The sequence below is a fragment of the Dermochelys coriacea genome, chromosome 3 (assembly GCF_009764565.3).
Source record: "Dermochelys coriacea isolate rDerCor1 chromosome 3, rDerCor1.pri.v4, whole genome shotgun sequence".
NCBI classification, from domain to species: domain Eukaryota; kingdom Metazoa; phylum Chordata; order Testudines; family Dermochelyidae; genus Dermochelys; species Dermochelys coriacea.
This window is the reverse complement of record NC_050070.1, coordinates 5367615-5390897: the sequence shown is the minus strand read 5'-3', so window position 1 is coordinate 5390897 and position 23283 is coordinate 5367615. Positions and strand designations below refer to the sequence as shown.

Below are 23283 nucleotides of genomic sequence, written 5' to 3'. Positions count from 1 at the left end.
GTTTTCCTGTGAATCTTGAAGCCAGCAGAAACAGTTATAACAGAATGGCAGTTGCACCATCCTGTGGCAGAAATGCCAAATGACTTTCCTTGGCTAGAAAGGATGGGGGAAGCTGGGTCTTTGAATTATCAGTATCAGCTAAAAGAGACCAAATTGTGGACACTTGAAAAACAGCTTCAGCTAACTGAAGATTCAGGCATCTCTGCAGTGTCGTCACAGATTCAGAGTGGATCGTAAGTGGAGGTGCATAGTCTATATACCTTGGGTGGCAAATTTAACCAGCAACAATCTTGCACTGCTATTTGGGGTTTCACACTAGCAGCTGCAGAAGGGAGGCAGCCCCATTAGAGGATCAGGAGTCAGAATACAGAGGCATTGATCTCAGAGATGGAAAGGCTGAGGGTGCAGTTAATTTCAGGCACAATGTTGCACCTTGGTGCCCCAACGTTAGACCATTTATATGCAGTGATGAGCTTCCAAAATCTTAACAACCAGTTCCCTCCTCACCCCACGAGGGGGTCGTTGCCCATCCCCGCCCCCCAGGACTCCTGCCCCATCCAACCCTCCGCGTTCCTTGATGCCCCCCCCAGGACTCCTGCCCCATTCCCCCCCCCCTTCGCCTGTCCCCTGACTGCCCCAAGAACCGGGCAGAAGGATCTCGTGGGCCACCGTAGTGGGTGCCCTCCCCACCCCTAAGAGCCAGAGGGACCTGCCTGGGGGACGAGGTGGGGAGTCCCGAAGGTGCTTACCTGGGGCAGTTTCCGGCAGGTCCCTCTGGCTCCTAGGGGGGGGAGCATAGCTGGGGGGGAACAGGGGGAGTGGCTGCTCCCCCCCACTGATCACATCAAAAGTGGAGCCTTAGACACCGACTCCCTGGGTGCTCCGGGGCTGGAGTCCCCATGGGGAAAATTTGGTGGGTGCAGAGCCCCCACCGGCAGCTCCCTGCCCCGCCCCGTGCCCAGCCCCAGCTCACCTCCGTCTCCCCCCCCCGAATGTGCTGCTCTGCTCTGCTTCTCCGCCACCCCCCCCCCCGGCTTCCCGCCAATCAGCTGTTGGCGCGGGAAGCTGGGGAGGGCTGAGGTGCAGGCGGCGGCTTCGTGCTCAGGCCGAGGGTGGCGGAGGAGAGCTGGGGAGAGGAGCGGTTCCCCTTCCCCCCCCCCAGTTACCTGCTGCGGCGCGGGCGGCCCTCCTCGCCCCCCCCGCCCCAGCTCCCCTCCGCTCCGCCACCGTGGGCCTGAGCGCGAAGCCGCCGCCCGCATCTCAACCCTCCCCGGCTTCCCGCGCCAACAGCTGATTTGCGGGAAGCCGGGGGCGGGGCGGAGAAGCGGGGGGGGGGGCGGCGCATTCAGGGGAGGAGGCGGAGCGGAGGTGAGCTGGGGCCGGGTGCGGGGCGGGGAGCTGCCGGTGGGTGCTCTGCACCCACCAGATTTTCCTCTTGGTTGCTCCAGTGCTGGAGCACCCACGGAGTCGGCACCTACGGCGCCACTTTTGGCCAGTTAAATGTAGAAGCCCTTTTAGAACCAGTTCTCCCTCGCCGAACAACCAGATCTAAAAGGGCTTCTAAATGTAACAACCGGTTCTAGCGAACCGGCTCCAGCTCACCACTGTTTATATGTCCATATAATTAGGGGGAATAACACCAGTCAAACTGGCACTTTGGTGTCTAAGAGGACAAAGTCGTGGGCACAGAAAGGGAGGCAAGGGTTGGGAGATCTGGTCCCCTAGGTCACCTCTGGTTCCTCCTGCTGGGGGGGGGGGCAGTGCAGTGTTGTTAGCTGCTGAGTGCTGCTGTTCTTGGAGCCCCGTCTCAGTGAGCTGCACTAGCAGGGGATGCAGCGTGCTGAGTCAGCAGGCCTTGCTGTTATTTGTAATGAAAGGCCTCGGGCTCAGTTCGGTGGTGAAGGCGCTCGGCCAGGCTTATTGTCAGTAAAGCACAGCATTAATGCCCTGGCCAGCGGGTTACAGGGACCCTACCACATGTACGCCCGTGACAAGGCAAAGACTCAATCAGGGCACCAGGGTCCGGGCCCCTCGGCTGATACAAAGGTGCCCCTCCTATAACTTGGTACAAACACGTTCCATATGCCACTCCAGATGTTGTTCATTATCACCCTTATACCTTGTACCTGCTCGTTCGAACAAAACATGCTTTTCCGTCTCCATCATCCGAGCCTTATCTTACGAGGGGCCGGTGTGTTCCTGGGCCATCCCTTGGGAATTTGTTTAGGTAGTTACTCGAGAACTCTGGGTGTTCTTGTACCATGTTCCCCAATCAGGAGTGTGCTCACTTGGTTAGTCAATACTCAGTGTGTTACTCTTCTGGCAAGGCCAGGCCTACTTTGGTTCACACTGCTAGTTTTGTCTAGGGCTTCAGCAAGACCTACATGCAACAGTTACGCACAGTAGCAGAGCTTTCACTCATCGTGCTGCAAGTGTCCCAAGCCCGGGGGGCTCTTACCTCTTCCCTTGGGGAGAAACTTTCACATTCAGGCCGTTTCACTGGGAGGATGTTTTCCCTCATAATCAACCTACATTTGCATTTGCTTAATGTCATACTGTTATTCCTAATTCTCCCCCAGTAGGGGTGTTATCCCTGTAGGGCACCCCTCAGACCTGGACATTGCATTACAGGGGACTTCACCTATCGTACGGCTCCTGGTGGCCACTTCCTTGGCCACAATGGCCAGTCCCAGAGGGTGTCTTCTCCAGACGCCATCTATAGGTTTTCTGGGGCCCAGGCCTCCAGCTCCCAAGATACCTAGGCTGCTCCCCTCTTTGCTGCACGCACCTTCCATGACAGCTAAGTTCCTTGGGAGTGATGGAATTGTCACCTTCATGGGGGAAGATGGTGGGATTAGGAGACGGGGCTTCGCAGGGCTAAGGCCTGGATCTCATCTCCGGAGGGGGTTAGAAGGACCCAGATCTCATTGCCTTCAGAACTTAATGCACATGATGTGGTGTTCCCAGAGATGCAGCAAAGGAGAAAAGAGCAGGGGACAAAATACTCCATAGCTCCCATTGCGTTGGGGGATGGAAACCTAGGGCCAGACCCACAGTTGGTGCAAAATGATGTAGCTCCACTGACATCAATAGGGATACCCTGATTTACACCTGCTGAGGATCTGGCCCCTGGCCGAGGTCTGTCAGTCAGTTGTATTTTTGCTCTATCTCTTGGCCGAGGCTCAGATATAACAGGGATGGGCACCACGACTAAGAACCTCGATAAAGAATGACAAAGCCGGAGGAAGTTCAGTTCTGCTCAGAACAGGTGTTCCATGGTCATTCAACCTCAAATCTTTGGCTCTGATGGCGTTCCCGCGACTCAGAGTCAGTGCTGAAGATCGCCCAGCTCTACTGAGTGACAGAGAATAGAATAGCAGACAGCACAACCAAGTAACAATATAGATCCAGTAGAAATGCCTCTAGTAATATACTGGAAACTATTTTTAATGGTCTCTGGTGATTGTAGTAGGAAGAGAGCCTGAGACATAAGCCCTTGTGTCAGAGGCCTGGTCAGGGGCAGGACCTGCTCACAGAATCTGGCAACAACAGGGCTGATATTGCAAAAATACACATTCCTAAGAAGTGCTAGTCACAAAGTACTTACGCAAACACATCCCAGTGGTATCAAAACATTCCAGTATCAAAAATGGTACAAAAACATTTTCCAAGAATAACAGGAACACACTGATCTCTCCTAAAAGATAAGGTCAGGATGACAGAATGTAATAAAAATGTTTTAATCAAACCAACATGTTCAAGGTAATGAGTGATAACTAGCCACATCAGGGAGCAGTAACTATGTCAGAGGGGCAGTACTAACTTGTTTGTATCAGGATATAAAGATGTATCTCAGAGGGAGTATCTTTGGGATGGGCAGAGATGGTGTCCCTAGCCTCTGTTTGCCAGAAGCTGGGAATGGGCGACAGGGATCACTTGATGATTCCCTGTTCTCTTCATTCCCTCTGGGGCACCTGGCACTGGCCACTGTTGGAACACAGGATACTTCGCTAGATGGAAGTAGGGCCGTTCTTATGTCTGGCCTAGGGAGGAACAGAAAGTCCTGCCTTCACTGAGCTGGTCCATTGTTACGGGCATACAGCCGTGTTAGTCTGTATTTGCAAAAAGAAAAGGAATACTTGTGGCACCTTAGAGAGTAACAAATTTATTTGAGCATAAGCTTTCGTGAGCTACAGCTCACTTCATCGGATGCCTACGGATGGCATCCGATGAAGTGAGCTGTAGCTCACAAAAGCTTATGCTCAAATAAATTGTTAGTCTCTAAGGAGCCACAAGTCCTCCTTTTCTTTTTGGTCTGATAAAGTCTGCGGAATACTAGTACCCTGCTGCATCGACAAGAAATCCGGCTGGGTGCCTTCATCCCTTAACAGATCTTGTGGTCATTGGGCGGTTTGCTCAAGGTCCACTGTGCCAGCTGTCTGCGCAGGGCTGGGGGCGGCACACAAAAAACCCACCCACACACAGCCAAACATCTATCAACATCTAACCACAGTGATAACAAAAGCAGAGGATTGGAGTCAGGAGTGATGGATTCTTCGTAAAAGTGAGGTGGTCACAAGGCCTCGTCCCCTCCATGGCCCTGCCCCTACCCCGCCTCTTCCCCCGAGGCCCCACTCCCCAGCCAATCCAGAAGCCGGAGCCACGCCGGAGAGCTGTGGTCCCTCCACCTGCTCAGGGTAGGGGGGCCTGAGAGCAGTCCCTGGCCTGTGTCCCTGCCTACCGGGCCCCTCACCCAGGGCAGGTGGAGGGTCTGTGGCTCCCTACAGCTGCCCATGTGACTCTTACCCCAACTCAGCTCCAGTTTTCAGCCTGGCCTGGTGGCAGGGCCTTGGGGGCCAAACAGCCACAGCCGGGCCATGGTAAGAGCTACCCTGGATGGAGAACCCAGGGGGTGGGGACATAGGCTGGGGGTTGCTTTCAGCCCTCCACCCCTACCCCAGGCATGCGGAGGGTCCACGGCTCCCCACAGTTCCCCAGGCCACTCTTACCCGAGCCAGGCTCCAGCTTCTGGCCTTGCTGATGGGCGGGACCTCGGGGGGGAGAAGGCCCATGGCGAAAAGTGGATGGGCCATGGCTCCTTGGCTTCCCCCGTTCCAGTGCCCCTGATTGGAGTTACAGAGCACCTGCTCAAGAAGCTGCATTTTACTGAAACTGAAAGTTTTCAGGGGCTGTTGGTAGGTTTTTTTATAGATGGCTCAGAGGGTGGATGTAATTTTAATGCCAGTTTGTGCCATCTGGTGGACAGAGGGTTTAGCACAGGTGAATAAGGGTTTCCTTCCACTACGAAGGACAAGGTAAGTCAGGTACATGCAGGAGCTGCCGCGATATAGGCTTTTTATTAGACCAGCTTCTGTTGGTGAGAGAGACGAGCTTTCGAGCGACACAGAGCTCTTCTTCAGCTGAGCGTCACAGCTAAATACAGGACCAAACAGATAGTTTAGCCCAAGAGTTAGCGCATAGCCTAAGGGACTATTTGAGGTGAAGTGGCCTGTTAGCTCCCTTATAGTCATAGGACGAAAGGGGGGTTAGTGAGTTACAGATTGTTGTAATAAGCCATAAATCCAGCATCTTTATTAAGACCGTGCTTTTTAGTGTCTAGCAAAGTTATGAATTTCAGCTCCTAGGCTGGTCTTTTGAATGTGTTGTGCAGGTTTCCTTTGAGGATGAGGATTGAGATATCAGCTATAGAGTGATCACTCTGTGTAAAGTGTTCAACCACAGGACATAGTGCAAGGATTGCCTTGTTTCACCCACATAGTTGCTATTGGGGCATTTAGTGCACTGGATGAGATACGCCACATCTTGTGATAGGCATGTGTCGGACTCATGGATCTTGACAGGTGTTTTGTGCAGGGTGTTGATCATTGTAGTGGTGGAGGTATGGCTGCAGATTTGGCGTCTGTTGTTCTGGCAGGGTCTGGTGCCAGTTTGAATTGGTGTGTCCTGGTCTCTGGGGAGCTTGCTTCTGATGATGAGCTTGGAGAGACTGAGGGGTTGTTTGAAGGCCAGAAGCGGGGGTTCAGGATAAGATCCCTATTGAGTATGAGCTGTAGCTGTTTGATGATACTCCATATGGGTTCCAGTGTGGGGTGGTAGGTGACAACTAGGGGTGTGCAGTCGGAGGGGTTTTTATTTCTATATTGAAGCAGGTTTTCTCAGGGTATTTGAGTGGCCCATTCCATGATGTGATCTATTTCTCTGATGGAGTGTCCTTGTTTGGTGAAGGTGGTTTAGCATGTGTTAAGGTGTATATCTCGGGCTTTCTCCTCGGAGCATATTCTGTGGTATCTGAGGGCCTGGCTTTAGATAACAGACTGTTTGGGTGGTTACTGGATCTATGAAGATAGGTGTGGTGATCCATGGGTTTCTTGTATATAGTTCTCTGTAGGGTTCCAGAATCCTTTCAAGATCCATGGTTCCTGCACATGCCAATCACCGCATGTGGTGTACCTCAGCCAGTGCACTAAATGCCCGAACAACAACTATGTGGGTGAAACCAGACAATCGCTACGCTCTCAAATGAACTCACTCAGGAAAATGATAAAAGAACATTTGATGAACAACTCCAGGTGATCAAGTGCTGCTTTCCATGCATCCTTGATGGGTGTGTTTCTTGGTCAAATCAAAGTCTTTGTAACAGGATTGCATATCAAGAAGTCCCATTCACCGACTTCAGGCACGGATGACTGTTCAGATAAGTCACAAGAATTACAGGAGCAGGAGGGGGTGGTCATGGGGAGTGGAGAACACAGGCAGGCCTAGTACTTGCTGTTATTCATTGGTAAGGCAACACATAAGAACATAAGAATGGCCATACTGGATCAGACCAAAGGTCCATCTAGCCCAGTATCCTGTCTTCCAACGGTGGCCAATGCCAGGTGCTTCAGAGGGAGTGAACAGAGCAGGTAATCATCAAGTGATCCATCCACGGTTTCCCATTCCCAGTTTCTGGCAAACAGAGGCTAGGGACACCATCCCTGTCCATCCTGGCTAGTAGCCATTGATGGACCTATCCTCCATGAACTTATCTAGTTCTTTTTTGAACCCTGTTGTAGTTTTGGCCTTCACAACATCCTCTGGCAAGGAGTTCCACGGGATGACTGTGCGTTGTGTGAAGAAATACTTCCTTTTGTTTGTTTTAAACCTGCTGCCTGTTAATTTCATTTGGTGGCCCCTAGTTCTTGTGTTATGTGAAAGGGTAAATAACACTTCCTTCTTTACTTTCTCTACACCAGTCAGGATTTTATAGACCTCTGTCATATCCCCCCTTAGTCGTCTCTTTTCCAAACTGAAAAGTCCCAGTCTGATTAATCTCGCCTCATATGGAAACTGTTCCAGACCCCTACTCATTTCTGTTGCCCTTTTCTGTACCTTTTCCAATTCCAATATATCTTTTTTGAGATGGGGCGACCGCATCTGCACACGGTATTGAAGTTGTGGGCGTTCCATAGATTTATATAGAGGCAATATGATATTTTTCTGTCACCGCATAGCCAAGTGCCACTTAGCATCATTATTCCTTCCAAACCCAATTCTCTAAGGTCCTGAATACCGTCAGCTGTCATTGATGTCAATATGCATTGAAAGCACGTAGCACCTTCCAGGACTGGATCCGTAGGAGCTTGCCCTAAGAACATATCCACTGGGCTGCTGATGGACGTCAGCAATGGATGCAGCCAGACACAGTTTAGCTGCAAGTTCAGACAAGAACAAACCGTACTGAGGACTTTTTCAGTAGCCAGTTAAAACAAGCTCCAAGCAAGTCTAATTGATGCGGTGTTAAAAATACTGGCAGCTGCAGCATCCTTGTCTACACTAGGGCTCCCAACGTTGTTAAACACTGGTGCAGGTGCGTTTCGAGGCCAGCTTCTGATGGAGATTGGGCACGTGAATGGGAGTGAGCTCGCGGAAGATCGCATGGGGTTGATGGAGGTAAATTGGGAAAACAACGGGACATGATGCCAGAGGTAATATTGGCTCCCTTGATTGAGGCAGTATATCTGCTGGTCATTACCCGAGTTCATAACCTGGGGTCTGGCTACATTTTTGTGCAGTGTAGTCTGCGGGATGAAGCATGGGACTAAGACTCAGGCAACCTTAGTTCTAGTCTCAGCTCTGCTGGGTGATCTTGGGCAAGTCAATTTCACCTTTCTGTGCCTCGGTTTCCCCATTTGTAAAATGGGGGTGGTGATACTGACCTCCTTCATAAAGTACTTTAAGATCTACAGATGAAATACATAAGATCTTAGTATTATTATTGTTATGAGCTGAGTGAAACCTTGTTACGGATTGATCTAAAACCCCATTGAGATCGATAGGCGTGAACTCACCCTTCAATTTACATATCTGTAAGTATGAGCCACCAACTGAGACAAAAGGTGTGTGCAAATCCACCCAGGAGCTTTTGGCTTAGTATTGTTTTGGGTAGGTGGGGGGAGGGAGGAAAAGAGAGAATACATCGAAAATTGAGAACAGACAAGAACAGAGAGGCAGAAGCAAAAGGCAGGAAAGCCCAGCAGTAGCCTGTGAGCACAGTGTGACCCTGGAAAAAGCTAGTGAGAGTGTTTGGGTCTGTTGGCTAAAGAGGCTTGGGGCTGAAGGCTAACAAATTGCTCTGCTTGTTCTTGGATCCTTCTAGCTAAGACATAGCTCCGTGTCTCTTCTTCGTAAATAAACAAAACTGCATCAGAGAAACACCTATCACCAGCTTCTACTCCCAGCTGGAACAATCTACTAGACCCCAAACTTTTGGCTAGCTGCTCGGGCCAAAAGCAGTAACATTAGTGAGTCAGAGAATCATAGAACCAGAGGGTTAGAAGGGACTGCAAAGGTCATCTAATGTAAACCCTGCCAAGATGCAGGATTTGTTGTGTTTAAACCATCCCAGACAGATGCTATCCAGGCTCCTTCTGAAAACCTCCAGTGAAGGAGCTTCCATGCCCTTCCCAGGCGTCTGTTCCATTGTCCTACTGTTCTTACAATGAGGAAGTTTTTCCTGAGATTTAATCTAAATCTGCTCTGCTGGAGTTTGACCCCCTGCCTCTCGCCCTGGCCTCTGTGGCAAGAGAGAACAGCTTTTCTCCATCTTTTTTATGGGAGCCTTTAAAATATTTGAAGACTGCTATCTTCTCCTCTTCTCCAAACTAAACATACCCAGATCCTTCAGCCTGTGCTCATAGGGCATGCATTCCCTCCCTTTGCTCATCCTCGTCGCTCTCCTCTGGATCGTTTCCAGTGTCTCTTCATCCTTTCTATACATTGGTGACCAAAACTGGACACAGTCCTCCAGCTGAGGCCTGAGCAGAACCGAGGAGAGCGGTACTAGCACATCCTGTGACTTGCTTGCTATGCCTCTGTTAATGCAACCTAAAATTGTGTTTCCTTTTTCTGTAACAGCATCCCGTTGCTGACTCATGTTGAGGTTGTGATCCACCACAACTCCCAGATCCTTCTCGGCAGTGCTGCTGCCAAGCCAGTTATCTCCCATTCTGTATTTGTGCATTTGGTTTTTCTACCCAACATGTAGCACCTGACATTTGTTTTTGTGTTGTCTATAGCCCATTTCTCCAATTTATCAAGATCCCTCTGAATCTTAGCTCTGTCCTCCAAAGTATTTACAACCCCTAACAGCTTTGTGTCATCTGCAGATTTGATCAGTGTACTCTCTAGTCCTACATCCAGGTCATTGATAAAGATGTTAAACACCACCAGACCCAGAACAGATCCCTATGGAACCCCACTTGAGACCTCCCTCCAAACTGACATCATTCCATTAATAGTTACTCTTTGTGGTTGTTTAATCAATTATGTATCCACTTAATGGTAGTTCCGCCAAGCCTGCATTTCTCCAGTTTACTTATCAGATTATAATTAGTATTCCTGACAGCTGCTTTCTGAAGACCCAGTAGCAGTTGTGGCCGGGATGGCTGTTTCCATCCCTGTCTGGCCAGGGGTGAACAGCCTTTCCTTTAGGGTGTATTGTCACTTAGAGAACAGGCTGCTACCTGGGGCTGCCCCTTAGCTCGGTTTAGAAGGCTGGTAAAGAATGCACCTGTCACTGACCAGGATCACGTTCCCTGGTGTTCGCGGCTCTGCCCTGGCTGTCAGCTGGTTTCCAGTCCACTGCCCCACATTGTCCTTTGCACTGTTATCTCCTGTGACATCACACACTATGCCGAACCCTCCACACTTCCTGCAGCTAACGCTTCTTTGGTTTCTTGGCTCCCCTGAAGCACGAGGAGAAGAACAGCCGGAACTCCACTGTGGAGCAGCGGGTCCAGGAGCTGGAGCAGCGTTACAATGAGGCCAGCACGCTGCAGCACATCCAAGCCACGCTGCTCTACGACATGCAGGCCCAGATCCACAACATCTCCCTGCTGACCGAGTGGGCCCGGCACAACCCCGGCTGCCTCCTTCCTGCCGAGATGAGGTCGCAGCAGGAGATGCACCATCCAGGTGATGGGAAATACCTGGGACGGGCTGGGGGTGAGGGGCTAGATTCCAGACTAGACACCTGATCTAGCTAGTTCACATAACAATAGCAGTGAAAGCTGGGGCAGAATGGGCAGCAGCATGAGCTGTACAGCCCCGTCCTGGGTATGTACTTGAGCGGCTGGCCTGAGCTAGCCACCTGCTGCAGCTTCACTGCTATTGGTGCCAGAGCTAGTTAGTACGATGAAAGCTAACTGAGGTATGGCTACATGTGTCGTCGTCACATGTTCGACTGCAGTGCAGAGATGAGAGGGAACCTTCCCCGGTCTGATGAAGAGGGGTGAAAGTCCCAAATAATTTTGACTGGGAGGAAGCAAGGCCATTTTTTTGTTATGTAGCTGTACCGTGCTCAGCACAATCGGAGATCAGGCCTGTTACCATAAATGCCAATAGTAAAAAATAAGACCAGACTATGTCATTGCATTTCATGGACTTTCGCTCCATTTTTTAGGCCAAACGTTTCACAATTAGATTTGGGGTGTCCAATTTGAGGCCCCCTGGGCTGTGGTTGTCAGAATTACTGAGCACCTTCGGAACCGTCAGGCTGCACCTGGAACTTCTCAGAGCCTCAGAAAAGATGGCCCTGAAGTCCTCTTGATGTTGGCGATATGCCCGCACCATGTGGCAGGAGGCAGGTGTCCTGAGTGCCTCCTGGCCCATGTACCACAAGTAGAGCTGACTCAAAAAGGTCAATTCATTTTCATGGAAAATTTTTCTCTCTCTTCTTGAAATTTTCCCTTTTTTTTCATTGAAAAAATGAAAGTTTTTGGTTAAAAAAAATCATTTTTGGTACAATTTTTGAAAACCAAAACCCCAATTCTTTTTTTAAGCAAAACCTGAGGTGTTGGTTTTTTCTGTTACCAAGAACTGAAGATTTTTTACCAAAAGGGTTTTGGTTTCTGGTTTTGTTTTTTTAGAAAAAGAGGAAAATTTCAACCAAAACTAAAAATGCTCCTTTTGGTCGAAAACCCATTTTTCACCGAAAAGCTGCTGTGATTAAAACATCTCCACTAGCTCCTCGCCACTGCCCCGACCTGGAGCGCTGAGCCCTAGAAGTCAGATGGGCACGCTGGTCTGGTTTCTCGGCCGTTGGCTTCTTGGCCTCTGTCGTAAGACTGAAAAGGACACGTGACGGTGGTTTCGGAGATGTGGATACTTATCCAGTAAGAAGCCGGCTGAGCCCAGTGACTCCTTCTACACACGCTGATCAACAGGCCTGATTTGTTAATGCCGTTCACCTACCAACCTGAATCCGATTTGAGCCAGTGAAGTTGGGAGGAAAGGCGCATTAGTTGGTTATTGAGCCTATGAGCTAACCAGTCTAATTGTTTTCCATCATCCTTGTTTTAAATGAAGCCAGCTCTCTCAGCCTTAGATACCATGATAGCTTGGCTCCAGTTCCTCTAGCCACCAGGTACACGTAAATAATTTCTCTTTGGAAGAGTAAATGGCCTGCTGGAAAAAGGAGAACTGGTGCTGGTGGTAATACCCTCACTAGGCAGCAGAAACTAGACCCAATAGACCCAGAGAGTCTCCCCTGTGAGATTTCCTTACATGCTATTCTCCCAGGGTTCCCTTTAGCAGCCGGTTCAGCTGGCCAGAAATAGTCCAATGGAACTCTGAGACCAGTCCCCAATGAGTGGCCTTGATTGGCTGCTTCTCCATTCCGTCCCCCCTTCCCACAGCCAATGGGAGACCTCAAAGCAAACGGGCACTCTAACTGGTGGCTTGGAATGTTGCAACGCCCATGCCTCCTTTCCCAATGTCCTTTCATTGGCTGCCAGAGTTGTGACCTCATCCCTCGCTCTTCCCTTCTGGAAAAAAAGGGCAATTCTCTCTTTATAACCCTCTCAATCCCACAAACTTGGCCATGCTTCTGGTTTGGTATTAGGGTCAGCTGGGGTTGGGGCTGGTGTAGCGTGGATAAGGGGAAGTTTATCTCTGGTTTATCTCTCTCATTCGCCCCCTGTTCCCTCGGCCGTTCTCTGCAAAGCTCTTTAGAGAATTTGTGTGGGTGGGAATGGTTCTCACTGATGATCTTCCTCAGCTTTCACTCAGTCTTTCCCCAGGCAAACCCTCCTTGGGTACGTCAACACTGGAGTGTAGACACAGGCTCTAACACATCTTGTGTCCCAACCCCCTAGCGGGAGGCAGGGGTGCTGGAATAGGGGGGCCTAGGGGGCCATGGCCCTCCCACTTTTTACCGTCTGTAAGGACAAGCGACAGGTGGAGGGGACAGCGCCTTGGGGGGGAAGGGGCAGTGCAAGGGCGGGGCCTTGGAGGAAGGGGCAGTGTGAGGGGGGGGTTCGGTTTGAGGGGCGGCACAGGGACGGAGGCTCAGGGAAAAGGGGTGGTATGCGGGAGGGGCCTCAGGGGAATGGCGGTGCAAGGTTGGGGCCTCCGGGGGAAGGAGTGGCACGGGGTGGGTGGGGCCATGGTTTGGGCGCCAGTGGTCCCCCTACTGTTCGGAAGCTTCTGCCGCCCCAGAGGTGTGACTAAGGATGCTAGGGTTTGGCCACTTGTCCATACATCTTTAAGCTAAGAGTATCAAAGCCTAGTAATGTAAGGTGCATTATGGGAGGTTTGACACCTTTCTCTGAAGCATCCAGCACTGGCCACCTTTGGAGAATGGAAACAGGACTAGATCATTCTGTCCCAGTGTTGGAAGGGAAGAGCCCAGCAGAACTTTGAGCTCAGCAAAACTCTTACCATTTCCACCTTAACTTAAATGGCAAAGAAACTTTAATTTAAAAACAAAGAACGTGTCATTCTAACAACTGCATGGAGGTCTGCACTCGTGGAGATGGGCCTGAGCTGTGAATTTTATATCCAGAATCAGCTGTGAATCTAATCTGCTCAAGAGCAGGGGTTTCCACTTCCAGCTCAGGGACAGGTCCTAGCCACACAATTCTGGTTAGCAACCAGATTTGATTCCAGATGTCCTGAAATTGTGGTTGAGTGTGGATATAGGGTTCTGGTTCAAACTCTATTCCCCTGTGCTCTGTGCAATGGATAGAGGTTTGTCTGTGAAAATCAGTCTTGCTCCCATTTTAGGATGGCCCGAGGGATAAAATAAAATGAAATAAATGCCAATGAACTATCCCTCAGTCCATGCGGAATCCCAGAACTTAAATTTTGCCAGAGTAAATGGAGCTCATACCTCAAAAGTCTTAAGCTCTGATCTACATCTAGAACTCAAAAATTTGTGGTTGAGTTCTAAACTCAGCCAAACAAGTCCTCCCTTGTTTGAGTGAAATATTAAACTGTGTCTCTCTGTGCCCTGTCTTAGACGTGAAGCATGCAAAGAACTGCCCAATAGACTGTGCTTCCATTTACTACAATGGGATCCGGAGGTCTGGGGTCTACAGCATTATGCCCTCTGTCGGTGGGATGCCAGTAGAAGTGCTGTGTGAAATGGACACGGAAGGTATAGTAAGAAGCGACCATATGCCTGAATGTCTTTTCTCACAAGGATCAGGCAGGGCCCAAGGCACAGCGTCAGACTTCTATGTACTCTGGATATGTACCTAGAGCACACTGCACCCTAGTACCTAGGCACAAGCTTCCTTGTAGAGATAGTCTCACCTACTGGAGTTCTGGAAGACCAGCTATAGGAACCCCAGTTGAAGTGTCTCCTTGAGCTGCAGTGGTGGAGCTAGTGCTTCTAGCCCCCGGGACCTATTCAAGCAAGGATGCATTCTCCATCTTGGTGCATCCTGTGCTGGAAGAGCTCATGGTGTTTGTGCTCTTGGAGCCTAGAGCCTTGGTTAAACGGGGGAAGGACAGTGTTACGCTTTCAGGGTAACTGCACCTGTATTTTCTGTCCGTGGTCCCTCAAGGGCACACACATATGGTTTCAGGCTCCCAGGCATCATCTTTCTTGGGCAGAAACCTGCATCCCTCTTTCTCCTGACCAGGGTTTTAAGGTTGCACAGCTGTTTGCCTTTTAAGAACAGGTTAGATAAACACCTGTCAGAATGATCTAGTTATTACTTCGTCCTGCTTGAGTGCAGGGGACTGGACTAGATGACCTACTGAGGTCCCTTCCAGTCCTACCCTTCTATGAGTCTGTGATTCTATTATTCTATACACTGGCATATCCCCAGCAAGCCAGACTGCCTCAGGGTCAGCCCCTGTGCATTGCTTTCTCTCGGAGGATAATGGCAGTGTTTTTACCAGATGGCACACAGTTCTTCCTTGCAGAAGAGTACATTTATTTTAAGGATAGAAAAGCATACAGAAAAAACTTCTAAAACGATAAAATTCCCTGCACACGTACTAAGGACTCATCCCCCAGGACTCACCCATCAGTCTTATAGGGCCCTAGTAGGCCAAAGACTTTCCAATCTTTCAGCAAGGGTTGGGGTTCCCCTAAAGCCCAAGATCTGTCTGCTTGTTGAATCAAAAGGAAGACCCCTAATCTCCCCAAACTCAGCCTTTATATCTCAATTTCTTTCTTTGCCCATGACCTCTTCGCTGGGACTGCCCTAAACCAGTATATGCAAACCACCCCAGGAGAATATTTCTCTGGAGCTGCATAGAATCTCCGAGACGGCAGTAATCGCTCCCCACTGTTTTCAGTCCCTGGCAGAGCTGTGGTAACCCTTCGCCTATGGAGTTGCATGCCCACAATGATCCATAAACCAGTCATAAATTGATAATCATAGAAATGTAGGATTAGAAGGGACTTTGAGAAGTCATCAAATCCAGTTCCCTGTGCAGGGCAGAGGGACCAAGTAAACCTAGACCATCCCTGCCAGGGATTTGTCCAACCTGTTTTTAAAAAAACTTCAGTGATGGGGATCCCACAACCTCCCTGGGAAGCCTGTTCCAGGGCTTAAATATCTCTATAGTTAGAAAGTTTTTCCTAATATCGAATCTTAATCTCCCTTGCTGCAGATTCAGCCCATTACTTCTTGTCCTGCGTTTAGTGGGCATGGAGAACAGCTGATCACAAGCCGCTTTATAACAGACCTTCTTGTATTTAAAGACTGTTACCAGATCTGCCCCCCGTCTTCTTTTCTCAAGACTAAACAAACCCAGTTTTTTCAATCTTTCCTGATAGGCCCTGTTTTCTAGACCTTTAATCATTTGTGTTGCTCTTCTCTGGACTCTCTCCAATTTGTCCACATCTTTCTTTAAGATTGGCACCTAGAATTGGACACAGTACTGCCGCTGAGTAGAACGGGACAGTTACCTCCTGTGTCTTACATACAGGGCCGGATTAATGCAGGAGCTTTAGGAGCTGCAGTCCAGGGCCCTGGGCTAAGGGGAGCCCCGGCGCAGCAGGGTTTAGGCAGGCTGCCTGCATGCTTTGGCCCCATGCCACTCCCGGAAGCGGCCGGCTGCTGGCATGTCTCTGCAGCCCCTGGGGGAAGATGGAGTCGGCTCCGTGTGCTGCCACCGCCCCCAGCACCATCCCCAGTTCCTGGCCAATGGGAGCTGCGTGGGCAGTACTTGCGGGCGCAGGCAGCACACGGAGACACGCTTCCCACAGGAGCGCGCAGAGAAGTGCCAGCAGCTGGCCGCTTCCGGGAGCGGCGTGGGGCCACGGCATGCAGGCAGGCAGCCTGCCTGAGCCCTACTGCACCGCCAGCCAGGATCTGCCTGTGGTAAGCATCTCCCGGCCGGAGCCTGCACCTCTCACCTTCTCCTGCACCCCGACACCCTGCCCCAGCCTGGAGCCCCGTCCTGCACCCAAACTCCCTCCCAGAAAGAAACTAATATAACAGCTATTCTAAGGTAAGAAGTGGGCTATTTTGAATTAACTTAACTATATTCTACATGTTTTAAGACTGAAATGTAACCACAAAATGACTTTATGTTTTTTAAAAGGCAAGTTTAGTATAGCGTTAATTGCCTCGATGCCACAATTGTGATCATTTTGTTTTAAATTAGGAAAAAGACTGTATACAGGGGCACCACAAAATCTAATAGCCCCGGGCCCACAGGAGAGTTAATCCGGCCCTGCTTACATATGCCACTCCTGTTAATACACCCCAGAATGATATTAGCCTTTTTCACAACTGCATCACATTGTTAGTCATATTCAGTTCGTGACCCATTACAGTATCTCCAAGAAAACCTGCACTTGGTCGCTATATCTGTCCTAGACAGCACAGTCTCACCCATTAGTGACTCGGAGGCAAGCAGAAAGGATGCCATTGGTAGCCATCAGAGACCCCTCCTTGAATCTGCAGTGATTGGATGGCTGTCTCACTGAGGTTCTCTAGAAGAGACACATGCTTCACGCAGTGTGGTTTTGGCTACATGCACATCTGTGGTGCTGTGGAACCAATACATAATAATACCAACAAGCTGGAATCTCCTAATTTCATGCCTAAACGGCTTCTTTCTTTAAATTTACCAGCTTGATTCTGCCCTCAGGTATGCCAGTGTAAATGAGGAGTAACTGTGTTGCTGTCAGCACTGGTGTAGGACAGATCAGACTCAGTCTCTGAGATCTATAAACTTCTCCACTGATACACATCGCAGAGTTATCTCCACTGCAGAACCAGCAGAACAGCTTTCCTCTGGGGGCTTGGGGGGGCAAGGAATGAAGAGGGGCAAAGTTAGTTGAAGACATCTCTGCAAGCCGGCCAGTCGGCCAATGTCAGTACAAGGCGGAGCTGAGTCAAGGTTTTGGCTCAGGATGATGCTGGGTTCCTCACTAATGACGCTAATGGGAGACTCAAATCAGCGTCACCTCTCTCCCCTTGGCAGGTGGAGGTTGGACCGTCATCCAGCGGCGGCAGGACGGCTCTGTCAACTTCACCCGGACGTGGAACGAGTACAAAGACGGCTTTGGGGATTTAAACGGCGAGTTCTGGCTGGGTAATGAGAACATTCACAAGGTGACGAACCAAGGGGACTACTCGCTCCGCATTGATTTGGAAGACTGGAACAACAAGCACAAGCACGCCTTCTACCAGATCTTCAGGTAGGAGGGCACAGTGCCCTTCCCTGGGTTCCTGCTGCAGGCAAAGGGCCGTCTCCTGCAAGGCCTTAGCACATGGAAATCCCACTGGAATCGGTGGAAGTTTTGGGCCCAGAAGGCTTGTGGGATTGGCCCCAAGGTATGGTTAGTTCCTGGACTATTTGCTTGATTCCCATAACAAGTGTCATGGAGGGTAAGGCCTCACTTCCTGGTCAGATGTGTGTTGTTTTGGTTTAGGAACATACTGTAGAAACACAGCAATTGCCATAGTGGATCAAACCAGGGCCATCCATGCTGATGTCCTGTTTCCAATAGTGACCAGCCCCAGAGGCATTCCAGGAAGGGACAAGAATCCTCCTAATGGACAAGTTTGGAATAACTGGCCCAGAGGGGAAGTTTCCGCCTGACCTTCGCCGGGTGTGCCTCCATTGCAGTGGGGAGATGTGATTCACAGACATACACGGCTAGCTCTGCTTGAGCCAGCACCTGAAAACAGCAGTGTGGGTTCAGGAGGGCCAGCTGCCTGAGTGCGTGTCTAGGAGGTCCAATAGGCTTGTATGTGGGTAGCTAGCCCCACTCGCCACAGCTGCCCTGGGATAGATACTCGCTCAAGCAGAGCTAGTGCGTGTAAGCCTGCCAAAGCTGGAAATCACACCTCCTGAGTGCCGTGCAGACATCAGCCCCGGGGTTAATTTATGCCCTGCAGCCGTGGCAGCTCATGGTTTTCGGTCTGCCGGTCCACCAACCTCTGGTGCATGGAGCTGATCCGAAGTCTATTGGAGTCATTGGGAAGACTTTCATTTGGCCTTAGTGGGTAGGGTTGCCAACTTTCTAATTCCAGAAAACCGAACACCCTTGCCCCGCCCACTGCCCCCTTCCCTGAGGCCCTGCCCCGCCCCTTCCCAAGGCCCCACCCCCCACTCACTCCATCCCCCTCCTCCCCATCGCTTGCTCTCCCCCACCCTCTCTCACATGCTCATTTTCACTGCAAGGCCCAAACAGGCGTATTTCTTGTTCTGAGTGGTAGTTCAGGTTTTATTTGTTACGGGGCGCTAGAGCTGGCAGTAAAATAGTCAAAAAGGGTCATTTAACAAAAAAATGACATTTCACCAAGGTTTTCACAATTCTTTCCCTCCCCTTGTCCCATTTTTCGTAACCAGCTCCATGTTTTTTGTTCACTAAAGTTACTGAAGGAGAGAAGGGGATGTGGGGGGTATGTGGGGTGGATGGGGATGCAGTGGGAGGCAGAAGGCTACAGGTGCATGAGGATGTGGGGGGGACAGGGGTGTATAGGGACATAATGGGAGTGCAGCAGTGTATGGTGATGAATGGGGTGAAGGGCTGTGGGGGGTGAGGGACATGGGGATGCCGGCTCTGGGAGGTGGAGAGGATGGGTGTGAGAGCGATGTAAGGGGTACAGGGATGGGATGGGTAGGTGTGGGGGGCAGGACAATATGGAATGGAGGAGGGATGCAGTGAGGAGGATGGGTGTGCGGGGGGTGCGTCAGGGAGGGATGCAGTGACAGGGGGATGGAGATGCAGGGGGGTGAGATGGGGAGGGATGCGGGGAGTGGGATGGGGATGCGCCGGGGGTGGGTCGGGGAGGGATGCGGTGAGGGGGATGGAGGTGTGGGGGTTTGGGACGGTGACGGATACAGTGATGGGGGGATGGAAGTGTGGGAGGTGGGACAGGGAGGAATGCAGTGAGAGTGATGGGGATGCAGTGGGTTGGGGCGAGGAGGGATCACATCTTCCCCAAGGGAGAGAGAGGGGGTTGGGCCCTGAATTGGCAAGATGCAGTTACACTGAGCATGCCCAGCCTAGATAACTGAATGCAGATGGATGTGCTGCGAGAATAAAGCTTGCAATGCCCAGCTTGGAAAGGAGATGTAGAAACCCCAGGAGACAATCCAGCCCATTTCCTCTTGTTTGCAGCATTGAGGATGAGGCAAACTATTACCGCCTGCATGTGGATGGCTTCAGTGGGACAGTGGAGGATTCATTTGCCCAGTACCACAACAAAAGGAGTTTCAGCACGCCCGACACGGGGAACATCTGTGCCGAGATCTCCCACGGAGGTTGGTGGTATCATCAGTGCTTCTTCTCCAACCTCAATGGCGTGTACTACAAGGTACGGTGGCCACGTAAGGACATAGGCATTGCTACATCATGGGTGAGGCTGCATGGAAGCTGTTGTTCATCGTATAACAGCTCCTCTTTGCCTGCCCAACCACAGCACTACAGGGCTCTCCCTTGTTGCTTTGAGATACCCTGATTTCCTGGAAAGACATAGTTGGAATTATTAATAATATTTGAAGTTATTAATACGAATATGAGAAACCACCAAACACAAATTTAACCATACATTCCTTTATTAAATCCCAAGGCCAAATGGTACAATGGTACCGTGTACAATTGCTCTAAACATGCCTAACTAATAAGAAAGGCTAAGATCTTGTCACGCATATTTTTAGTAAAAGTCAAGGACAGGTCACGGGCAGTAAAGGAAAATTCACTGAAGCCCATGACCTGTCCATGATTGTTACTAAAAATATGTGTGACAAAATGGGGAGCTGCCGGATTTCCCCACCCCTACCCCTCTGCCGCCTGCCGCAGCTGGGAGCTGTGGGGCAGCCAGGCAAGGGGGCCCCCTGAGTTCTGAGCCATGGCGGGCAGCGGGAGGACCCTGCAGCTCCTAGCTGCCTAGGGCTGAAGTCATGGAGATCTCTGGAAGTCATGGATTCTGTGACCTCCGTGACAAAATCATAGCCTTACTAATAAGCAATTTACTACCTCCAAAAAGTAACAAAACATTTATAAGCATTTGATCAAGATACTTATAAATGGTCTAAACCCAGTGGTGCTTAGACCTATGTTGGTTGGCTCCAACGTGGTCAGGCAGGAATTAGCAAAGAACCCTTTAAGAGTTTACTTTTTATACCCGTTGCCAATTACTGACTTTAGCTAAAAACAGCCTGCGACAGTTCATCTTAATCCAGATCATATTTACAACCTTCTTTTTTCCTTAGCACTTCCCCTCCCAGCTGGCCAGCAGCTCATAGAATACCATGGTTGGAAGGGACCTCAGGAGGTCATCTAGTCCAATCCCCTGCTCAAACCAGGACCAATCCCCAATTTTTGCCCCAGATCCTAAATGGCCCCCTCAAGGATTGAACTCACAACCCTGGGTTTAGCAGGCCAATGCTCAGACCACTGAGCTATCCCTGCCCCCCTCTTTCATTACACCTGGGTTCACATAGGAAATACCACTGGTGCGTGTGGTGGGAAGGCCTCTGTTGACTCCTTTGAAGAGACATTCTCTTTGTGTTATTGAAAACCATCTGCAGTCACCCTGTCCATCAGCGGCCTTCTTTTTAGGCATTTCTCCTTAATTCATCAGCTATCCTTTGAACGATTCATCCTCCCTACTTCATTTCTTTTGGCCTTATAATTTATTATTTTTAAGGCCTTCCTTCTACTTGCTAGTCAGGGCCTTTTGTTACAACACTTGTGCATATTTCTTTAACCTAACTCAAGCTAACTCTAATTCTTTAACTTATATTTTTTTGTCCTACAGACATAGTAGAAAATAGAATTGTCTTCTGCTTCCAGGCAACCTCATCCTTTCTCTTGGGTAGATGGGTCTGTGCCCGCTGGAAAAGGGAGGGAAAACCCGGCTGAATTCTGTTCATGTAGATTTCGTGCCTGAGTGTTTTCATCATTGAACCTGTAAATAAATTATCATCCAGTGAAAACAATCCAGGTTGTACAACCTTTCATGCCAATTGACAGGCCTTCAGCGTCTGGTGGGAGATGATTCCAGATGCCAGGGAATGTTTCTATAGTGCTGGATGCACTAGCAGCACTAGTAAAGATCAGCAACTCCCCTATGGCTGAAACTGCAGGGGTAAGATGTACTCCCTAGGGCGTTGGAGGTTCTGGTTTCAAATGACTCTTCTGCCACTTCTGAGTGTCTCCTATGCTTTACATTCTCCTTCTCTCTGTCACAGGGGGGCAGGTACTCCATAAAAAACCGCAAGATCCTGGGGCCAGACGGCATTGTGTGGTACACCTGGAAAGACACTGATTACTACTCCCTGAAGAAAGTCACCATGATGATCCGTCCACGCACCTTCCGACCCCATCTCTCCCCTTGAAGGGACCGGGGATTTTTCTCCTCTCAGCTGATCCCCAGCTCCAGAAAGGGAGGAATGGGAGTGGCTTGTTATAGCTGGAGATGGACTGACTCCGGAGACCATATCATCCTGCTTCTGCTTTTGGGGCAGGGTCAAGAGAATGAAGACAACCAAGAAAGAAAGAAAGAAAGGCCTTCAATGTGTGGTTAAATGGTGAAGCCCTGTGTTACCAAGGCCAGTTTGAGTGAAATCTTATTATTCAACACTCTCCTAAACTGGGCCTACCAAAGGCTGAGAACAGGCCAAAGATGGAAGATCGTGGTCCAAGAGGATCCCATTTTTTAGGGGAACTATTTAAATGTTTTTAAACTTTTCATGAGATACTGCCATGTAGTGACTTCAGGGACCGCAGCGCTGCCCTTTGCTGGAGGAATGCTGGACTTGTTTGCATGCCATATGACAGTGCCCTTGGCTGGCTGGGGTCGCGGAGCTGCCCCTTTGGCTTCTCAGGTGCGTTGGCCCAAATCCGGATGCCACCTTTTGATGGCTCTGGATGGATTCAGGCATGGATTGTTGGCTGGAGACCCCAGATGCTCTTGGTGTGAGCTCAAGAACGAATGATGACCTAGGGGGAAGCTCTAGGGGGGCTCACACAATCTACTGGCTTGGGTGTACGTTTACCTCTAGTGGGACACAATGGCCCTACTCTGGTATAAAGACAGAGCTCTCTGCTTGACAGAACTCTGGTATTCCCTTAAAGAAGAAAGACTTGCATGTGTTTGGAGCTGAAAGTCTGTCATGCATCCTACGACTTCCTGGGGCTGCCTCTGTAATGCGTGGGGCCATGCTTTCATCTCCCCGGGGGAGAGCTGGGGCGGCTGCCTCCTGGACCCGGTTCCTGATACTGTTTGTTTGTACACGGCTCGCAGAGAACTGTGTGTTAGCCGGGGATGGGGGAAGTTTTGCTAGCGTCCCCTCCAGCCCGTGTTGCCCTCTGTCTGGCACGCTGACGTTCCATAGCTGAGTTTCCTCAGGGCTGGGATAATTATTGCACCACAAATAAAACAGACATCAAAAGCCTCCCAGTGCTGCCATTTCAGTCCCATTTTCACAGTTCCTGTCCCTTCTCGGGGAAGAGATCATGCAGTGAGGTGGGTTTCTATTTACCTCAAAGGCGGCCTGTTGGGGGGGGGGGGCTGGAACTGGGTTTGTGCTCTCTCTCATAATTTTGTGGTGGGTAAAGAAGGTGGCACAGGGAGACTGGCCCTTTAGGAGGAAGTACGGGCCAGTGCACCTGGACTAATTACCTGTGGGCCAGTGGGGGCTTACGGGAAAGCACCAGGGCTTTATACAAGAGGGAATCCTTCAGGGGGCTGCTCCCTGTGGACCATGCACCCAGCCCTGAGAGGTAAGGGAAAGGATTCCCCAGGACCTGCTCTGAGCTGGAATTATGCAAGTCTCCTGCAAGACCCATAACCAGGGGAAAGGATTTGGGCCTGAAAGCTAAAGCATCCCCTCTTGAGAAAAGTGTGCTGAGATTTTTATTTACTTAATATCAGAGTCTGGCTGGCAGGTATCAGTTGGGGAAGGGGTGGGGGGAAGGCTGTTACCCCTTAGGCGTATGGGGGTGAAGGCTGGAAGTGATTTCTGGGTGGCTTTTCCTTGGGCCGATGTTGGCCCAGGGTTCAGGCACTTGGC

The 23283-nt window shown here is 50.3% G+C and overlaps 1 protein-coding gene across 1 annotated transcript in view; it reads left to right on the top strand.

Moving 5' to 3' along the window:
- The window catches only part of LOC122459127 (angiopoietin-related protein 7-like), a 35785-nt gene extending 13140 nt beyond the window's left edge, over positions 1 to 22645 (top strand). The window contains exons 3-7 of the mRNA XM_043509911.1: positions 10254 to 10476; positions 13802 to 13939; positions 17236 to 17452; positions 19385 to 19580; positions 21460 to 22645. Of these exons, the coding sequence (XP_043365846.1) occupies positions 10254 to 10476; positions 13802 to 13939; positions 17236 to 17452; positions 19385 to 19580; positions 21460 to 21606 (921 nt within the window). The 3' untranslated portion in view covers positions 21607 to 22645. The remainder of the gene's footprint in view (positions 1 to 10253; positions 10477 to 13801; positions 13940 to 17235; positions 17453 to 19384; positions 19581 to 21459) is intronic.
- Positions 22646 to 23283: the final 638 nt, after the last annotated feature.